At 36.2% G+C, this 20,103-nt stretch overlaps 1 protein-coding gene across 4 annotated transcripts in view; it reads left to right on the top strand.

The window, feature by feature from the left end:
• PIK3C3 (phosphatidylinositol 3-kinase catalytic subunit type 3) overlaps nucleotides 1-20,103 on the top strand; it is a 161,360-nt gene that overhangs the window by 108,971 nt on the left and 32,286 nt on the right. For all 4 annotated transcript variants that reach the window (XR_011252452.1, XR_011252453.1, XM_069569209.1 and 1 more), the window contains exons 19-21: nucleotides 4,974-5,038; nucleotides 7,645-7,729; nucleotides 19,937-20,011. Coding sequence is in view for 2 of the 4 variants with exons in the window: in XM_069569209.1 (XP_069425310.1) it covers nucleotides 4,974-5,038; nucleotides 7,645-7,729; nucleotides 19,937-20,011 (225 nt within the window). In the remaining 2 variants the exon portion in view is untranslated. The remainder of the gene's footprint in view (nucleotides 1-4,973; nucleotides 5,039-7,644; nucleotides 7,730-19,936; nucleotides 20,012-20,103) is intronic.

The raw sequence follows: 20,103 nt of genomic DNA, 5'->3' as shown, positions 1-20,103 counted from the left end.
TTGTGTCTGTTGAGTCTGTAATGCTCTCTAACCATCTCATCCTCTGCTGCACCCTTCTCCTTTTGCTGTCAATCTTTTCCTAGCATCAGTGTCTTTTCCAGTGAGCTGGCTCTTCACATGAAGTAGCCAAAGTATTGGAGCTTCAGCTTCAGCATCAGTCCTTCCAATGAATATTCATGGTTGATTTCCATTAGGATTGACTGGTTTGATCTCTCTACAGTAAAAGGGATTCTCAGGAATCTTCTCCCACACCAAAATTCGAAAGCATCAGTTCTTTGGAACTCAGCCTTCTTTGTGGTCCATCACATCCCTACATGACTACTGGAAAAACCATAGCTTTGTCTATATAGACCTTTGTCTTTGATGTCTCTGCTTTTTATTACGCTGTCTAGATTTGTCATAACTTTCCTTCCAAACAGCAAACAACTTTTAATTTCATGGGTGCAGTCACCGTCTGCAGTGATTTTGGAGCACAAGAAAATAAAAACTGTCACTGCTTCAACTTTTTCCCTTTCTATTTACCATGACGTGATAGGACCAGATGCCATGATCTTAGTTATTTGAATGTTGAGTTTCAGGCTACTTTTTTCACTCTCTTTAACCCTAATCAAGAGCCTTTTTAGTTCCTCCTCACTCTCTGCCTTTACAGTTGTATCATCTGCATATCTGAGGCTGTTGATATTTCTTCTGGCAATCTTGATTCCAACTTGTGACTCATCCAGCTTGGCATTTCATGTGATGTACTCTGCATATAATCATTATTGAGAGTTACTAAAACCTAGAGAGGCTTTGTATTGTGCCGTGCTTATGCAAACCACTCATCAGATGATATTGCTTTTATTCATTGATTTTTTTTTTTTTTAATATATATGTCTAACTCTTTCTGAGATTGAGTAACCTCTGGAAGTTTGGCGGAAGATTCCCTCAGAATGCTTGCCTAATGTGTATTGTAACTTTTATAATCTTGTTACTCTTAGAGCTTCTTACCCTTAGATTAGGTACTTTGGAGAAACAAGTACTTGTTTTATTTTAGGCTTTCTGCCCTTCTCCTTGTTACTTCCAAATCTTTCTGGCAGTTTAATTTCTTATATGTTCTATTACTATCCTACATAAATTGATTTACTTAGCTTTTATTTGCTCCTGGGACCGAGACAAAAGCATTAGCTTAGTTTACAAGTTCTTGAGTGGTATAACATACCTCCATACCTCTCTGTTACACCTCTTTTTTCCACTCTCCTTGCTTCTTAGACTTTAGCCACACCATCCACCTTCCATTTTCGCAAATGTACCATGCTCTTTTGAGCCTTATATTATTGTTATCTTTAATATTCTTTCTGCCTTATTTATGCATCTTATTATCCTTCAAAGCACAGTTCAGATGTCAGAGGCCCTCTGATCTGTATTGTAATATAGGTCTCCCTTTACTGTTCCTTTTCATAGTGTCCTTTCATTCATAGCATTTATTCCAATAAAATTTGCAAACTCGTGAGATATTTGAAAGCAGGTCAAAGCGCTGTTTTTGCTTACCTGCAAAATTCTTGCTACCTAGTAGAAAAACTACAAATATATGTTAAATGCATTGATGCAGACTGTTCGGTATTTATCATATGGGAATAAATGAGATGTTTCTTACTCTAAAATAATGCACAGTCTCCTAATAAGCATGCAGATAATTATAATGTGTCATTGTTTGGTCACTTAGTCATGTCTGACTCTTTGCAGCCCCGCAGACTGTAGCCTTCCAGGCTCCTCTGTCCATGGGATTTCCCAGATACAACTACTGGAGACGGTTGCCATTTTCTTCTCCAGAGGATCTTCCTGCCCAGGGATTGAATTTGTTTCTCTTGCATTGGCAGACAGATTCTTTACCACTGATTCACTAGGGCAGCCCAATTATAATGTAAGGCTTACCAAAACCAGATCATAGTTGTTTATGTTTCTGAAATATTTCCATCATTCAACTTTGATTTTTTTTTTCACAGATTTGTAGTTTTACACTTCTTTTGTCGTCCCTGGACTTACTTACAGGCTTAATTTTTATCCTTATTCTCATGTATACTATCCCCCTCCCCTTCTTTATGGTAGTTCAGGTAGGGGATTTATACTTCCCTCTCATAGCATTTCCAGGGAATGGCAGAAGATAGAGTATTACACAAAGAAAGCCAATGAATATACTATAATTTTAGGGTTAGGTGATTGATATTCTGAAATGCCACAATTTCAGATTTCTTAAAGTGATTTTTCATTTAGAATTTTAACTGACATATGTTATAAAACTGAAGAAAGAAATTTTTATGCCAAATTTAAGAACCCTTACCCTGTTACTGATCTGATAGAGTGCCTGAAGAACTGTGGACACAGGTTCTGACATTGTACAGGAAGCTGTGATCGAAACCATCCCCAAGAAAAAGAAATGCAAAAAGCCAAAATGGTTGTCCGAGGAGGCCATACAAATAGCTGAGAAAACAAGAGACGTGAAAGGCAAAGGAAAAGGAAAGATATACCCATATGAATGCAGAGTTTCAAAGAACAGCAAGGAGAGATAAGAAAGTCTTCCTCAGTGATCAGTGCAAAGAAATAGAGGAAAACAATAGAATGGGAAGGACTAGAGATCTCTTCAAGAAAATTAGAGATATCAAGGGACCATTTCATGCAAAGATGGGCACAATAAAGGACAGAAATGGTATGGACCTAACAAGCAAAAGATATTGAGAAGAGGTGGTAAGAATACACAAAAGAACTACACAAAAAAGATCTTAATGACCCAGATAACCACGTTGGTGTAATCACTCACCTAAAGCCAGACATCCCGGAATATGAAGTCAAGTGGGCCTTAGGAAGCATCACTACAAAGAAAGTTATTAGAGGTGATGGAATTCCAGTTGAGCTATTTCAAGTCCTAAAAGATGATGCTGTGAAAGTGCTACACTCAACATGCCAGCAAATTTGGAAAACTCAGCAATGGTCAAGATTGGAAAAGATCGGTTTTCATTCAAATCCCAAAGAAAGGCAATGCCAAAGAATGTTCAAACTACCACAAAATATTGTATTCATCCCACATGCTAGCAAAGTAATGCTCAAAATTCTCCCAGTGAGGCTTCAACAATACATGAACTGAGAACTTCCCAACATTCAAGCGGGATTTAAAAAAGGCAGAGGAACCAGAGATCAAATCGCCAAAATCCACTGGATTGTAGAAAAGGCAAGAGAGTTCCGGAAAAATACCAATATCTGCTTTATTGACTATGCCAGAGCCTTTGACTGTGTGGATCACAACAAACTGGAAAATTCTGAAAGAGATGGGAATATGAGACCGCCTTACCTTCTTGAGAAATGTGTATACAGGTCAAGAAGCAGCAGTTAGAACCAGATGTGAAACAATGGGCTGGTTCCAAATTGGGAAAGGAGTGTGTCAAGGGTGTATTTTGTCATCTTGTTAACTCCCCTGGGGAAGGAAATGGCAACCCACTCCACTACTCTTGCCTGGAGAATCCCATGGACAGAGAAGCCTGGTAGGCTACAGTCCACGGGGTCGCAAAGAGTTGGACATGACTGAGTGACTTCACTTCACTTTACTTACTTAACTTACATGCAGAGCATTTCATGGGAAATGCTGGGCTGGATGAAGCACAAGCTGGAATCAAGATTGCTGGGAGAGAAATATCAATAACCTCAGATATGCAGATGACACCACCCTTATGGCAGAAAGCGAAGAGGAACTAAAGAGTCTCTTGATTGAAGTAAAAGAGGAGAATGAAAAATCTGGCTTACATTCAACAAACGAAGATCATGGGATCCAGTCCCATCACGTCATGGCAAATAGATGGGGAAACAATGAAAACAGTGAGAGACTTTATTTTGGGGGGCTCCAAAATCACTGCAGATGGTGACTGCAGCCATGAAATTAAAAGATGCTTGCCTCTTGGAAGAAAAACTATGACCAACCTAGACAGCATATTAAAAAGCAGAGACATTACTTTGCCGACAAAGGTCTGTCTAGTCAAAGCTATGGTTTTTCCAGTAGTCATGTATGTATGTGAGAGTTGGGCTATAAAGAAAGCCATGCACCGAAGAATTGATGCTTTTGAACTGTGGTGTTGGAGAAGACTCTTGAGAGTCCCTTGGACTGCAAGGATATCAAACCAGTCAATCCTAAAGGAAATCAGTTCTGAATATTCATTAGAAGGACTGACGCTGAAGCTGAAACTCCAATACTTTGGCTACCTGATACAAAGCACTGACTCATTGGAAAAGACCCTGATGCTGGGAAAGATTGAAGGCAGGAGGAAAAGGGAATGACATAGGACAAGATGGTTGGATGGTATCACCGACTCAGTGAACATGAGTTTAAGCAAGCTCTGGGAGTTGGTGATAGACGGGAAGCCTGGTGTGCTGCAGTCCATGGGGTTGCAAAGAGTCGAACATGACTGAGTAACAACTGAACTGAACCTTATTACTTTGTGTTCCTGTATATAATAATAGAAATTGGCCTAGAGAAACATACAGATTTTCAGCTTAATTTTTTTAATATGTTTCCGTGTAGTTACTATGATGTAAATGCCAATATATTACTAAATACAATGTTTATAGACCTCTTTAAGCTAATAAGTTTGTATTGTGTACATTTGCAAATGAACACAATTCTTAACAGAATCTTTATTGCTTAACCAGTATTGTTTTGTCATTCAGTCATGTCTGACTTTGCAATCCCATAGACTACAGCACACCAGGCTCCTCTGTTCTCCACTCTCTCTCTGAGTTTGCTCAAATTCATGTCGATTGAGTCAGTGATGCTATCTAACCATATCATCCTCTGCTACCTCCTTCTGCCTTCAGTGTTCCCAGCATCAAAGTCTTTTCCAACAGAGGGGGCTCTTCACATCAGGTGGCCTAAGTGAGCTTCAGCTTCAGCAAGTCCTTCCAGTGGCTTAACCAAAAGCTGTGCTTAATACAATATATCTATTTCTGTGTAGGCTTCATGCAGTTTATCCAATCAGTTCCTGTTGCTGAAGTTCTTGATACAGAAGGAAGCATTCAGGTATAATATCTATTTTAATGATTTATAAATTTCGGGAATATTTCTTCTTAGAAAAGTTTCAGTCTCTATAAAAAGTACATAGAGTTTTAGAAATGACAGTCTCTTTTTCTCACTTTTCTTCCCTAAAGTTGTTTTTTTTTCCCCAAAGAATTAAACAATGCTAACAGTTGGAAATGTTTCCAAGGTAGATAGATGTTCAGTTCCTTAAACTTTGCCTGGCACATAATAGGCGATCAGGAATTTTTTTGATGTTTATGGTTACATTATATTGCAAAGTATGGAAATATTATGATTTATGTAGCCATTAGTGAACATTCTGATTATTTCCAGTTTTTGTTGTTATTCAGAACAAGGCTACAGTGATATTCTTGTCATACGTGTTTTACATAATTATGTTTTTTAAGACCTTTTTCCCCACCCTCCCTCTCCAAAATCATTATTCTCCTTTAAGATAAGAAAAGGCAAGTTGTACTAAGCCATATATATATTTGGAATTGTTTTTATATTTTAAAATCGTGAATTAGTGTTTATTACAAAATTCTTACTTCATGTTAATAGTTTACTTTTGTTATCTTTTGAATGTAATTTTTCTTTTTTCCTATGAAAAATGTATGTAATTCACACAGAAAAAATTGATATGCCTGAGATGAAAAATCATACAGTGAAGGGCTTGATAAAGGATATTTACTATACTATGTTTTTGTGTTTCTCAGTTTTGAGTGTCCCAGTAATTTAGTGTGGAGTTCAGACTTTCAGAAAGACTTTACTCTGATTTCTTAACATAAACAAGAGGTTGATTCTATTGTTTGGTTCAAGGTACAGTTGTGCTCAGTTGCTTAAAAACTCAGACACAAAACATCAAACTGCCAGAGTTTGAAGTTGGGCTCTGTGGCTTTCTATCTATATTTTGAGTAACCTTGCAAACAGGTTAGCCTTGAGCTGGTATTTGGCTTTCAGTAGGAACTCATAAGGGTGGTTCACATACCTAGACTCTTTGTACAAATAATATGATTTATAGGAATCAACCGGCCTCCCTTCTAGAATTTTGATAGTTGCTGGACTAAATAGACTATAGAGGGTGCCTGTATAAGCAGCCCCCAGGAAATAAGCTCAGTGTATCCCTTCAGAAGAGAACAAGGAGGATTCACATGTAATTCACAAGCTTTGCCTGCGTGTCTTCTCCATGTTGATTCCGTTGCATTTATTTCTGCTATAATACACCTTACTAGTGGTACAGCTGTAAGCTGAGTCTGTGACCCTATCGAACAGATCAAATCTGTCAGAGGTTTAGGGGACCTCCTAACATAGGCTTTAAGTCTCGGTTTTTGTATCTATAAAATTGGGGTAATAAGAGTACTTAGCAATAGAATTCTTCTGAAGATGACATGAAATGTATACAGAGCTTGAAGACAGGTTCTAACTGAAGTAACTGTTTAATAAAGTTGTCAATTATTATGTTGTTCTGTGCAATTATGATTTTGTAAAATAAAGACAGTGACAGTTTGTGTCCTGATTCGTAATTCCGTGTGTGATCGGTGTAAATAATTTTGCCAAGTCGTAGCTTATCTCATCTTCAGCTTTAGTAGATAGTTAAAAATTGTTTACCAAAATAATTATTTTTGGAAACAACTGTTTTTCTTTGCTACTCATCTTTACTTAATCTTGGTATTGTCGAGCTTCTAAATTTTGGTATTTATTATTATTTAGTTTACATTCCCCTGATCACCAAAAACATTGAGTGAAATATGTGTATAGGCCATTTATTTCTTCTGTGAAGTGCTTGTTCATATACTTTGCCCATTTTTTTTCTTGGATTTTTTTGTCTTTTTCTTATTGGTTTATAGGAGTTCTTTATATTTTCTAGATATGCATTCGTTTTCACTTATAGAATGTTTAAAAAGCTTAAAACATAGGATAAATTTATCTTTTAATAGAATGTTAGTTATATTTTCAGATAGTATACTGTGTCTATTTTTCTTTAACATCTACATGTAAAAGAATAGGCTAGTTGATAATATGGGGAAAAGAAAGTACAATTTTCCCCAGTATTTCCAGACTGTTTGGACACTCTAGTGTATTTATTGTGCCCTTGCAATTCTTTGGTTCAGTCTGTATCTCATGTTTATCTTCTGTCAATTTCCTCTTAATTTGAAAAGTCTTAGCATTGCATTGTAACTATTTTGAGTATTGGAATGTAATTTTATTGAGCTTGTTAATGGTAGCAGTATTTCAGTGGCTATACTTAAAAGGTCATTTTAAAAATTCATGTTCACTTTTAGGAGAATGTATGATTCACAGAAAGCCTCTCATGTTTACTTTCAGGAGAAATGTGAAACAAACTGGTAAATTAAGTATGAGATATAGCAGTACATTTATTTAATGTTTTCCTCTGTGGTATAGAAATAGCACACTTTTATTTATTTATTTCTTAGTCTCTGACTATAAGCATAGTAATATGACTGATTCCTGAGAAATATGCTTCCCCAATTCTGCATTTTATAAAGTTTTATACCAGATACCTGTTTATACCAGATACCTATTTACAAATTTCAAATGCTTAATTTATTTAAAGGATTGAATTTGTAAACATATAAACATCTTTTCAGAACTTTTTTAGAAAATATGCACCAAGTGAGAATGGGCCAAATGGAATCAGTGCTGAAGTTATGGACACTTACGTTAAAAGCTGTGGTAAGTTTTTCAACTTACTGCTTCTCATTGATATGTGGGAATAAAGGAAAGGAAGCTATCTTGTTGTCATATTCATACACATTTAGAACATGTTAAGATTTGTCCATTTTTGGCTGCAATAACAAAATACCAGATACTGGGTGACTTATAAACAATAGAAATTTATTTCTCATAGTTCTGGAGGCTGGAAGTCTGAGATAAGGGGCCAGCTTGGTCAGGTGAGGACCTTCTTCGGGTTAAAGACCTGTTATTGTATCTGCACCTGCTGGGAACGGCTAGGCAGCTCTGTGGGGTCTTTCATAAGGTGCTGATTGCATACTTGAGGGCTGTTGCTGCTGCTAAGTCACTTCAGTCATGCCCGACTCTTCACATCCCCATGGACTGCAGCCTACCAGTCCTCTCCAGGACTGGGATTTTCCAGGCAAGAGTACTGGAGTCGGGTGCTACTGCCTTCTCCAATACTTGAGGGCTAAGTACCTCCAAAAGGTCCCACCTCCTACCTTGGGTGTTAGAGGCATGTTCATTTTTAGGGGACACTACTATTCAAGCCACAGCAGTTTTAAATGCCCTATGAGAAGATTAAAAGATAGAAAATGTGATAAAAGAAGTCATTAATGTTTTGACATAATGGTAGGAATACAGTGTAAATTCTGCTTAGTCTTTTATAGATATATCTTTGCAATCACTTAACTATTTTGTAACTGTAAGTTATCTCTTCCTGGAAGCTGTAATTTTTCCCTTGATTTTCTTTGAGTTTGAATAAGCGATTAAGTGGTGGTGGTGGTGGTGGTGGTTTAGTCACTAAGTCATGCCCGACTCCTGCGAACTCATGGACTGTAGCCTGCTAGACTTCTTTGTCCAAGCAATTAAGTAGATTGGGAAAAGTCTGTCAGGAATAATCATGTTTTTGATAAATCTCTAGACCTAAGATTATAGTGCTATGTTAAGAAGTACCTATCATGGTATTTTAGATGAGTACTTATGGTCACTTACTGGAAATGTCAGTAGTGGCAAGCTGAAGAGATTGATTCAAATGTTTCAACCACTTATGCCTATTCTCATGAAGTTTATATTTTTTATTTTCTTAAGATTCTTTTTTTTTAACAGCTAGATTGTTTAAGGGAGAGTTAATAAAAGAATTGACACTAGACTTGAGCCCTGAATAGTATATGGCATATATCATGTTATTCCTGTTTTACATAAATATTATATTTATGTTTACATCCATATTTATACTTAAGCAGTCAAAGCTGAGGGAAGCAAGTAGAGGATTTTCTAGACATACAATAACTATATTTATACTTCTGCATCATTTAATGGCTTATAAGTTGCTCTCTTATACGTGACTATTTATTTTTCACAATGCTCCTGTGATGTTGTATTCCAGATTATTTTGTACTGCGTAATTTATTCCTAAACTTATATTTGGTATATTTTTGACTGAGAATTATAAAGAAAATGTAATATTCTTAGGAACTTTTAAAATACTGAAATAAAATGTGTGTATATATATTCAAATTCTTTATACTTTTAATTCTCATTTTAAACTAAGAAACATAGCATTTTACAGGTAACTGTATTTACCCATAAAAATGTGTTCAACCATAAAAATGATCACATGCAGTGTATTTTGATTTAAAATTTTTTTTTAAGTTGATTAAAGCATCTAGGAGAGAATGTTCCCCTTTTCTTACTCTGTATTTCTCTCTCCTCTCCTTCCCTCCCTGCTTTACTTCTTTATTTTTTCCCCTTTCTCTTCCATCCATTTTTTCTCCGTTTATTCTGTTTTCTAAGATCTGAAAAATTAATATATTTTCTAAAGGCTTGATAGATCGCTCACATGGCTGGCAGCTTATACTGTTTTTCAGCCAAGCTTGTTAATCAAGGCACTTGTAGAGGCTTCCCCGTGGCTTGTGTTTCTCAGAGCTGGATTTATGAAGAATTTTAAGAGATAAGAAGTAGAAACTTTTTGTTTCTGAAGGCCTGGATTGGGAAGCTGGTAGTTTGTCACTTTTGTCATATTCTGTTGGTCAGAAGAGTCACACAACCTGTCTGGATTCAAGGGAAAAGGTTATAGTTCCTACTTTGAATTAAAAGCATGTAAAAGAATCTTTAATTAGCCACACCTGGTTTTCACTGGGAGAAGGCAGTGGCGCCCCACTCCAGTAGTCTTGCCTGGAAAATCCCACAGACAGAGGAGCCTGGTAGGCTGCAGTCCATGGGGTTGCTGAGGTTCAGGCATGACTGAGCGACTTCACTTTCACTTTTCACTTTCATGCATTGGAGAAGAAAATGGCAACCCACTCCAGTGTTCTTGCCTGGAGAATCCCAGGGACGGGGGAGCCTGGTGGGCTGCCATCTTTGGGGTCGCACAGAGTCGGACACGACTGAAGTGACTTAGCAGCAGCAGTTTTCATTACTTTATTACTTGAGATATTTTGCATGCCATCAATCAATTACCTTCTGTCTTGTTACTTAACTTTCATGTAGTTACTATAACTTTTTTATATCATATATATAGTAAAGAAATGCTAACTTATTTTAATTTTTTAAATTATGAAAGTATGAACTGGGATATTATAATTATTTTTTAAGTAAATTAATATTTTTAGTTGGAGTTTCAGTATCAAATTCTCAGAAATTAACAGAGTGAATATACAGAGACATGGAAGTATATAGTAGACCTGAAAAGCATTGTGAACCACTTCAACATAATTAGGATTCATGCAGTTTTCACACAACAGTAGGACACAAATTCTTTTCAAGTTTCCATAGACTATAAACTAGGAGACACTGGAACATATCAAGGGACATAAGACAAAGTGCAAAAATTTCTTGGTGTAAAGGTATTGAAATCATACAAAGGCTGTTTATTTATCACTGTGGAATTATGTTAGAAATCAGTATTAAAAGGTATTTGAAAATAACCCACATATTTTCAAGTGCAGTGTGACATTTACCAAGAGAGATCATTGAGTCACTGAAAGCCTCAATAAAGTTAGCTTGAAAAAAACACAGAGGGATAATTGCAGAGAAGAAAACATTTAAATGAGAAATTAGTATCAAATGAGAAATTCATGTTAAAGATACTTTTTTAAAAATCCCATGTGTTTGGAAATTAAATGTCTACTTTTTCATGATGGGTATATCTAAGAAACTATAATAAGGAAATTTAGAAAATATTTGTACTAGAATAAAAATGAAGAGAATTTACCAGAATTTGTTGCACATGACTAAAGCTGCTCAATGCAATTAAATACAGTGTGGAATCTTGAATAAGATATGAAAACAAATAATGAATACGAACATAAAATTTTGTGAAATTTGAACAAAATCTGTACTTTAGTTAATACTGTATCGCTTGTTATCTTCCTATATTTTTTTACAACGTAATATTTCTTTGTATTCTCAAAATTGGATTAGAAGTTTCAAGCCTCATTCAAAATTTTTCTTTATCACTAAGATAATAAATTTTCTAGATTTTTAGCAGTAATACTAGATGCCAGAATACATGGAACTATATCAGTTTTTAGTAAATATAAATTAGAAATCCAGCATTCTATTCATACTAAGTCAAACTAACGGATCAAATAAACCCAAGGAGGAACACACTCAGACACATAGTAATCAAAATGATGAAAATTAAAGACAAAGATAAAACATTAAAAGCAACAAGGGAAAAGCAACCAATAACATACAGGGGAATTCCCATTAGGTTATCAACTGATTTCTCAACAGAAGCTCAACAAGCCAGAAGGGAATGGCATGATATATTTAAAGTGATGAAAGGGAAAAACCTATAACCAAGAATATCCTACCCAGTAAGATTCTTGTTCAGATTTGATGGAGAAACCAAAAGCTTTCCAGTCAAGCAAAAGGTCAAAGAATTCAGCACCACCAAACCAGCTTTACAATAAATACTAAAGGAAATTATCTATTTGGTCAACAGAAAATAACAGAATTCTACATCACTAAAACTACCATTTAATTAAAAAACTTGCAATCACTTTTCAAAATCCAGATGCATAACAGAATTGTCTTGGAAGTGTTTGAAAAATGCAGATGCTCAGGTATTGCTGTTCTCCAAAGCTCCAGGTGTGTTTCTAATGAGCAGCCATGTTTAAAAACAGTTGGACTGTATGATGATCTTCTTTTATTAATTTGTTTCACTTTTTCTATTTCATATTTATTGCTTCCTTTCGTTTAGTTTATGTTTTCCAATTTCTTTGTCTTTTTTTGTTTTTTTCTCAAGCCTTTATGAAGTGTAGCAGAAAATCTTTTGCATACCTATGCATATAGTATTGTGTATGCTGTGTGCTTAGTCGCTCAGTTGTGTCCAACTCTTTGCAACCCCATGGGCTGTAGCTCACCAGGCTCCTCTGTTCATGGGGATTATCCAGGCAAGTATACTGAAGTGAGTTGCCATGCCCTCCTCCAGGGGATCTTCCCAACCCAGTGATCAAACCCAGTCTCCCAGATTGCAGGCAGATTCTTTACCGTCTGAGCCACCAGGGAAGCCCTAGTATGTGTAATATAATATATATATTTTAGAAAATATATGAATTTTTGCCCAGCTAAGAAATGTTAATATTTTTCTACTTGAAGTATATGTATAATCCATAAATACTGACTAAAATTTGAAAACCCTGCTCACTTAATGAGAATATTGGAACAATATTTTATATGTGCTAAATGTCATAGGATTGTGCCTTTTATATAATGTTTCCTTTTTTTCCCAAGAGCTAATGAGAATATGACTTTTCTGATGTTTAAAAAAAAAGCTATTTAAATTATACTTGTACAGTTAACTCCAAATTAGATCTTCTTTCTAATAAGAGCATTACACATTTATTCATATCCTGATAACTGATTTGATAACAGACATTCTCTTTATCTTACTTTGAACATTCTTCTGCTTTCTATATATATTGCTCCATTACAAAATAATTTTTTTGTGTTTCAATGAGTTTGGTAGCATTCCAGGTAATGTTAGAGGTTGAAAACCATTATTTAAAGATAAGTCAGTACAGCATTGTGCTAGAATCTGATTGTTGGGTGTTATCATATGGATACATGTAAAACTTTCATTTTAAAAAGTAACATTTTAGGTTTTTGGTAGAGGTTAAGAAGAAGAATACAATTAGTTATGATGTCATTTTATTTCAGATTATGCGGGGTGTCAAATCTGTATCATGAAAGTAAATGTGGGAACACTGATTATTCTCACACTCATATCTTTACTAAGGAAAGGGAAATGGTATTGTTTGTCTATATTTCTCTATATTTTACTTTAAATCAGAGTTGTTTTACAAAATCAGTTTGAAGGTGTTTATTTCGCATGGAGTCAAAATACTAATGAAAAGCATGCTTTTGACAAGGTTGTCTGGAACAGGTATAGTGTCCCATTATACTCACAGAATATTTTCAGTTTTCCTAAAACTCTTCCGTTCTTCTCTGTGCCATCTCAAATCATCCTGAATATTGTTTATGGCCTCAGTTTCTGAGGCTTATCTTAATCTTGCATCACATATCTTTTTCAGGATGTAATCTTTTCTCTCAAGTGTTGATATTTAAATTACTGAAACACCCCCAAATACTCACTTTCACCATGAATATGTATGAAAGAGAGAGATATCATATGCTGTCTCGCTTGATGTAAAAAGAAGTTTCCTGAAATGACATTTCAAGAAATATTTATTACCATAACTCACTGAGGCAGAGTAAAAGGCTCTTTCTCATATACTTTTTATTACTATTGGAAAACAATCCAGTAATAACAAGGAACAGGCTCCTTTCAAATATTACCGAAAAGCAAATTTGATGACAAACCATAGTTTATAAAAACCTCTTACTTTATCGGTAGTTACTAAGTAGTGTCCAACTCTTGCAGCCCCAATTGGCATGTGGCCCACCAGGCTTCTCTGTCCTTGGGATTCTCCAGGCAAGAATACTGGAGTAGGTTGCCATTTCCTTCTCCAGGGAATCTTCCCGACCCAGGACTCAAACCCAGGTCTCCTGCATTGCAGGCAGATTCTTTACCAATTGACCTACAAAGGAAGCCCTACTTTATCAGTAGAGATGAGCATAATTCATGCATGTTTATTTATTTGAAAATTTTAGGTCAAAAATATTATTGCTGTACATGTGAATAATTTTCATAGAGATAGCTAAACAACTTGAAACAAAGTAAATAGTGATAAAAAGTAAACTAATTCTAATTTATAATTAATAAGAAAGCCAGTATCACATGACAGTTCAGACACACTCATAACGTAAGTGTTCTTTTTGAGGCAGGAGTTTCGGCTGTCTTCATATGCATATATCAGTAGAAGTTTTGTATTTTGTGTCCTTGACAAGTGGAGGCCAGATTTCTAAGGGAATCCCTTACTAGTGAACACACTGTGCTAATTAGTTCTAATATGTTCTCAGTTCTCTTTACCAATACCAGGTGTAATGTCCTTCAGTAGCTCACTAATTTTTAAGTGGAGAGCTTTCATTCATTTGTAAAACTGCATATTTTGCAGCAGTTTTAGAGTAGGACTACCACAAGTATCATCGAACAGCGTTGGCTTCACCTGGGCACTTGTTTGTAAGACAGACTCTCAGGTCTTTCCTCTGCAGATGTTGGGTCAGCATTTCCACACAGGATTCCCAGGTACATTAGAACACTAGAGAAGACTTTGATATGTATAAGAATCACTCTGGCCACTGCCCGCTGGAGATTCTGATGCAATAGGAATGAAGTAGGGCTTAAAAGTTTGCATTTTTAACAAGCTTCTGGATAGTAGTGAAACTGCCAATCTGTGTATCACATGTTGAATAGCAATGCCTTAGATCAAATATTGGTCCATTTTTCCCTAAAACCATTCAGATAGTAAATATATTTATGCTTTTTAGGCCTGGTGGTCTCTGTTGCAGCCGTTCAGCCAGGCCATTGTAGTGCTCAAGATATATTGAAATAAATGGGTATGTCTCTGTTCCAATAAATTTTCTTTATAAAATGTAAAAACAGAGGGAGACCAGTTTGGGCCGGCAAGCTGTATTTCCTCATCCGTTAGGTAAGTGACCCTCAAGTCTCCCAGTAGCCTATTAACAATTTCTTTCACCAGAAGTTAACATGATCTGACTGTAATGGTTTACACACGTAAAAGTTACTTTCTTCTTTGTAAGAAGCCCAGGTGTAAGCCGATGTGGTTGGAGTTTTAGCTCTTTAGGGATATTAGAGTCAACCAAGGTCTCCTGGTTAGTTCACTCTAAAAATGCTAACTGTTAAGACTCTATTTGCCTACATCTCAGTGGACAGGCCTAACTTCAAGTGAGCCTGGGAAATATCTTTAGTGTAGGCACATTCTTGCTCCAAAAATCTTGGTTTAGTTTTGTTTTAAGGAAGAAATATAGATAGGATATTGTGTTGTTGGCAAACCAGTGGTCCTTGTCACACTACAAACTATATTTTGAGAATAACTGATTTGTTTAGTCAACTGTAACTGATTTGTAACTGATTGATAAAATGCAGCAATGGGCACAGAATTGGAAAAGGTTAGTTTTCATTCCTGTCCCAAAGAAGGGCAATGCCAAAGAATGTTCAAACTACTGCACAATTGAACTCATTTCACATGCTAGCAAGGTAATACTCAAAATCCTTCAAGCTAGGCTTCAATAGTATGTGAACTAAGAACTATCAGATGTACAAACTGGATTTAGAAAAGGGAGAGGAGCAAGAGATCAATTTGCCAACAGCCACTGGATCATAGAAAAAGCAAGAGAATTCCAGAAAAATACCTACTTTTACTTCACTGACTATGCTAAAGCCTTTGACTGTGGATCACAACAAACTGCGGAAAATTCTTGGAGAGATTGAAATAGCAGACCACCTTACCTGCCTCCTGACAAACTGGTCAAGGAAGTCAAGAAGCACCAGTTAGAACCAAACATGGAACAACAGACTAGTTCCAAACTGGGAAAGGAGTACGTCAAGTCTGTATATTGTCAACCTGCTTATTTAATTTATGCAGAGTACATCATGTGAAATGCCAGGCTGGATGAAGCACAAGCTGGAATTAAGATTGCTGAGAGAAATATCATGCAGATGACACCACCCTTATGACAGAAAGCGAATTAAAAGGAAGAACTAAGAGCCTGATGAAAGTGAAAGAGGAGAGTGGAAAAAGCCGGCTTAAAACTCAGCATTAGGAAAACTAAGATCATGGCATCCAGTCCCATCACTTCATGGCAAATAGATAGGGAAACGGCAGAAACAGTGACAGACTTTTTTTTCTTGGGCTCCAGAATCACTGTGGATGGTGACTGCAGCCATGAAATTTAAAAGATTCTTGTTCTGTGGAAGAAAAGCTATGACAAACCTAGACAGCAAACCTAGACAGAAAGCAGAGACATTACTTTGCCAACTAAGGTCCATATAATCAAAGCTATGGTTTTTCCAGTGGTCATGTATGGATGTAAGAGTTGGACCATAAAGACAGCTGAGTACCATAGAACTGATGCTTTCGAAATGTGGTATTGGAGGAGACTCTTCAGAGTCCCTTGAACACAAGATCAAACAGTCATTCCTAAAGGAAATCAACTCTGAATATTCATTGAAAGGACTGATGCTGAAGCTCCAATACTTTGGCCACCTGATGTGAAGTGCTGCCTCATTAGAAAACACCCTGTTGCTGGGAAAGACTAAAGGCAGGAGGAGAAGGGGATGACAGAGGATGAGATGGTTAGATGGCATCACTGACTCAATGGACATGAGTTTGAGCAAACTCTGGGAGATGGTGAAGGACAGGGAAGCCTGGTGTGCTGCAGTCCATGGGTTCACAAAGAGTTGAGCATTACTGAGCAACTGAACAACCAGAAGAAGTGAAAATTTTTAGACTAGTAATACGATTAGAAGCTTTTGGAATGACAGTATCTTTCATTCATTCACTACATATTTTTAAATAGATATACTTTTATATCTAGTATTAGAGTATGGTGAGTTATTCTTAAAAAAATGTACTTGAAATTAAATATGTTGCTGAGTGTTGCACCCATCAAAGTAGCCACGTTGTACCTTTTAGAGGGGGTGTAAATTGACATAGCCACTATGGAGAACAGTATGGAGACTCCTTAAAAACCTAGGAATAAAGCTACCATATGATCCAGCAATCCCACTACTGGGCATATACCCTGAGAAAACCATAGTTGGAAAAGACACCTTGTACCCCACTGTTTATTGCAGCACTATTTACAGTAGTTAGGACATGGAAGCAACCTACATGTCTGTAGACAGATGAATGAATAAAGAAGCTGTGGTATGTGTATGCAATGGAATATTAACCTAGCCATAAAAAGGAACACATTTGAGTCAATTCTAATGAGGTTTATGAACCTAGAGACTATTATACAGAGTGAAGTAAATCAGAAAAATATCATATTAGTGTATATATATGGAGTCTAGAAAGATGATACTGATGAACCTGTCTGCAGGGCAGCAGTGGAGACACAGACACAGAGAACAGACCTGTGGACCCAGGGGGCGAGGAGTGGGTAGGGAAAAGAGAGAGTAGCATAGAAACATATGTTACTGTAATATGTATACTAGGTATCCAGTGAGGTTTGCTGTATGACTCAGAAGATCGGACAGATGCCATGTGACAGTGTAGAGAGGTGGAATGGGGGGAGAGGTGGGAAGGAGATTCAAGAGGGAGGGGATATGTATATATACACACACACCTATGGCTGATTCATGTTGATGTACGGCAGAGACCTATACAATGTTATAAAGCAATCATTCTCCAATTAAAAATAAATTTTAAAAAACAGCCATTCTGAGAAGGAGGAATTACACAAAGTACAGTGCAAAAGTGGTGTGAGCGATGGAGTCTGACTTAGGTTTAAACCCCAGTCCAGTGACTTTGGACAATCCTGTTAATATCTGGAACCGGAGGTTTTTTTCATTCAGTGGATATATATAATACTTAATTTACATCATTAAAAGGGTTAGTCGTAATGAATGTAATGTGTTTACTTAAAAGCCTAGCCTTCAGAAAATTATAATTTTATAATTAGGTTGGTGCAAAAGTAATTGCAGTTTTACATTGTTGACCTTTGCCATTTGATATTGGAATACATTCTTAAATAAATGTGGTAATTTTATACATCTTTTTTATATGAATTTCTCACTTCATGTGCTTTTGCTAATGACTTATTGCTTTGGATTTTGTATCTATTTTAGACTATAGAAATCACGTTAGACACAAAGCAAATTCAAGCGATTGTTTTATTCAAGTTCAAAATAAGTCATAAAGCAGAGGCGACAGCTCACACATCAACAATGCATTTGGCTCAGGAATTGCTATCAAATGTACAGTGTAGTGGTTTTGCAAAGGAGGTGAGCAAAGTTTTGGCTTGAAGATGAGCATAGTGGCTGGCCATTGGAAGTTAACAATGACCAACTGAGAACTCTCATCGAAGCTGGTCCTCTTAAAGCTGCATGAGAAGTTGCCCAAGAACTCAGCATCAACCATTCTACAGTCATTTGGCATTTGACACAAATTGGAAAGGTGTAAAAGTTTGATAAGTGGGCTGACCACAAATCAAATCAATCATTGTTTTGAAGTGTCATCTTATTCCGCACAACAACAATGAACCATTTCTCAATTGGATTGTGACACGCAATGAAAAGTGGATTTTACACGACAGCCAGCAACAACCAGCCCAGTGGTTGGACCGAGAAGTTCCAAAGCACTTTCCAAAGCCAAAGGGTGCACCAAAAAACCATCACAGTCACCGTTTGTGGTCTGCTGCCCGTCTGATCCACTACAGTTTTCTGAATTCCAATGAAACCATTACAAAATGCTCAGCAAATTGATGAGATACACCAGAAACTGTAATGCCTGCAACCAGCACTGGTCAACAGCATGGGCCCAGTTCTCATGAAAACACCCGACTGCACATCTCAGAACCCAACACTTCAAAATTTGAACAAATTGGGCTATGAAGTTTTACTTCATCCACCATATTCCCCTGACCTTTCTCCAACTGACTACCACTTCTTCAAGCATCTTGACAACTCTTTGCAAGGGAAACGCTTCTGCAATCAGCAGGATGCAGAAAATGCTTTCCAAGAGTTCATCAAATCCCAAAGCACAGATCTTTGTACTCCAGGAATAAACCAACGTAGTTCTCTTTGCTAAAAACATGTTGATTTTAACAGTTCTATTTTGATGAATAAAGATCTGTTTGAGCCTAGATATAATGATTTTAAATTAAGGGTCCAAAACTACTATTACTTTTGCACCAACCTAATAATTGAAGATTGATCTAATGGTAATGTCATTGCTTAAGTCATTTTTGGACTTCCAGTGTGGCCTTCAAATCATGTATCAAATGAACATTAATAATATTAATTGAATTTAGACAGGATTAATGCCATTATTAACAAGTGGTCTGATTTTTATTTTCCATAGTGACTGAAATAAATATATGTTTGTAAATACTGGCATAGTCATACATGTATTTGCAAATTGTATTTATTGTTAGGTTGTTAATGAGAAACAGAGCAGAAAAAATTCAGCTTCAAACAGATGTTATTTGCTTAAATTTTTTGAGCATTTTTCAACATGTGCCAGGTTTCCAGATTTTATGAGAAAGAAAAAAATGAGACAATGACTGGTCCTGCTTATGTAATTTTTCGTAATTTAGAGGATTATGCTATGAACTTCATACATGTTTTTACAACTCAAGTGAATTCATTCATTGTTCTGTCTGCTGGCACTTCAAGATTATTTCTCTAAAATTTGTTTTAATTTTACATTTACTTTTGTCATTGTGTAGATAAGATGGTTGTGGTATGATTGACTTTATTATGTATGTTTCCACAACCCTTTTTTCACTGTCATTCTTAACATATACCCAGCTTGAAGTGAGAAATGATAGACACGTGTTATAATTAAGGTTTCTACACTCTCACTTAACTTTGGTTAAAGTGACTTTTTAACAATTTGACAGAATTTTGCACGATATTTTTTCTGATGGAAATAATAATTTGAGTTTCAAGTGATATCTTCTTTGAAAATTTAGGTAAGAAATCGAAAAGAGTAGTAATCAGTTTAAAGTTAAAGTAGCTCAAACTGCCTTTGTATTCAGTTGTATGTGTAACCTGGTTTGCATGTATTTTTCACAATTCTTTTGCTTTTTGTTTTTGACCTGTTATTGCAGCTGGATATTGCGTGATTACATATATTCTTGGAGTGGGAGACAGGCACCTGGATAACCTCTTGTTGACAAAAACAGGTAATAATGGCTAGTAGAAGGTACACATTTTATATGCCAGTGATTTTTGCTGTGGAATCTACTTCGTAATAAAATAAGTTGCCTAAGTGAAT

This window comes from Ovis canadensis, chromosome 23 (assembly GCF_042477335.2).
Source record: "Ovis canadensis isolate MfBH-ARS-UI-01 breed Bighorn chromosome 23, ARS-UI_OviCan_v2, whole genome shotgun sequence".
Taxonomy (NCBI): Eukaryota; Metazoa; Chordata; class Mammalia; order Artiodactyla; family Bovidae; genus Ovis; species Ovis canadensis.
Note: the sequence above shows the minus strand (reverse complement) of the source record. Positions and strands in the feature narration are given on the sequence as shown.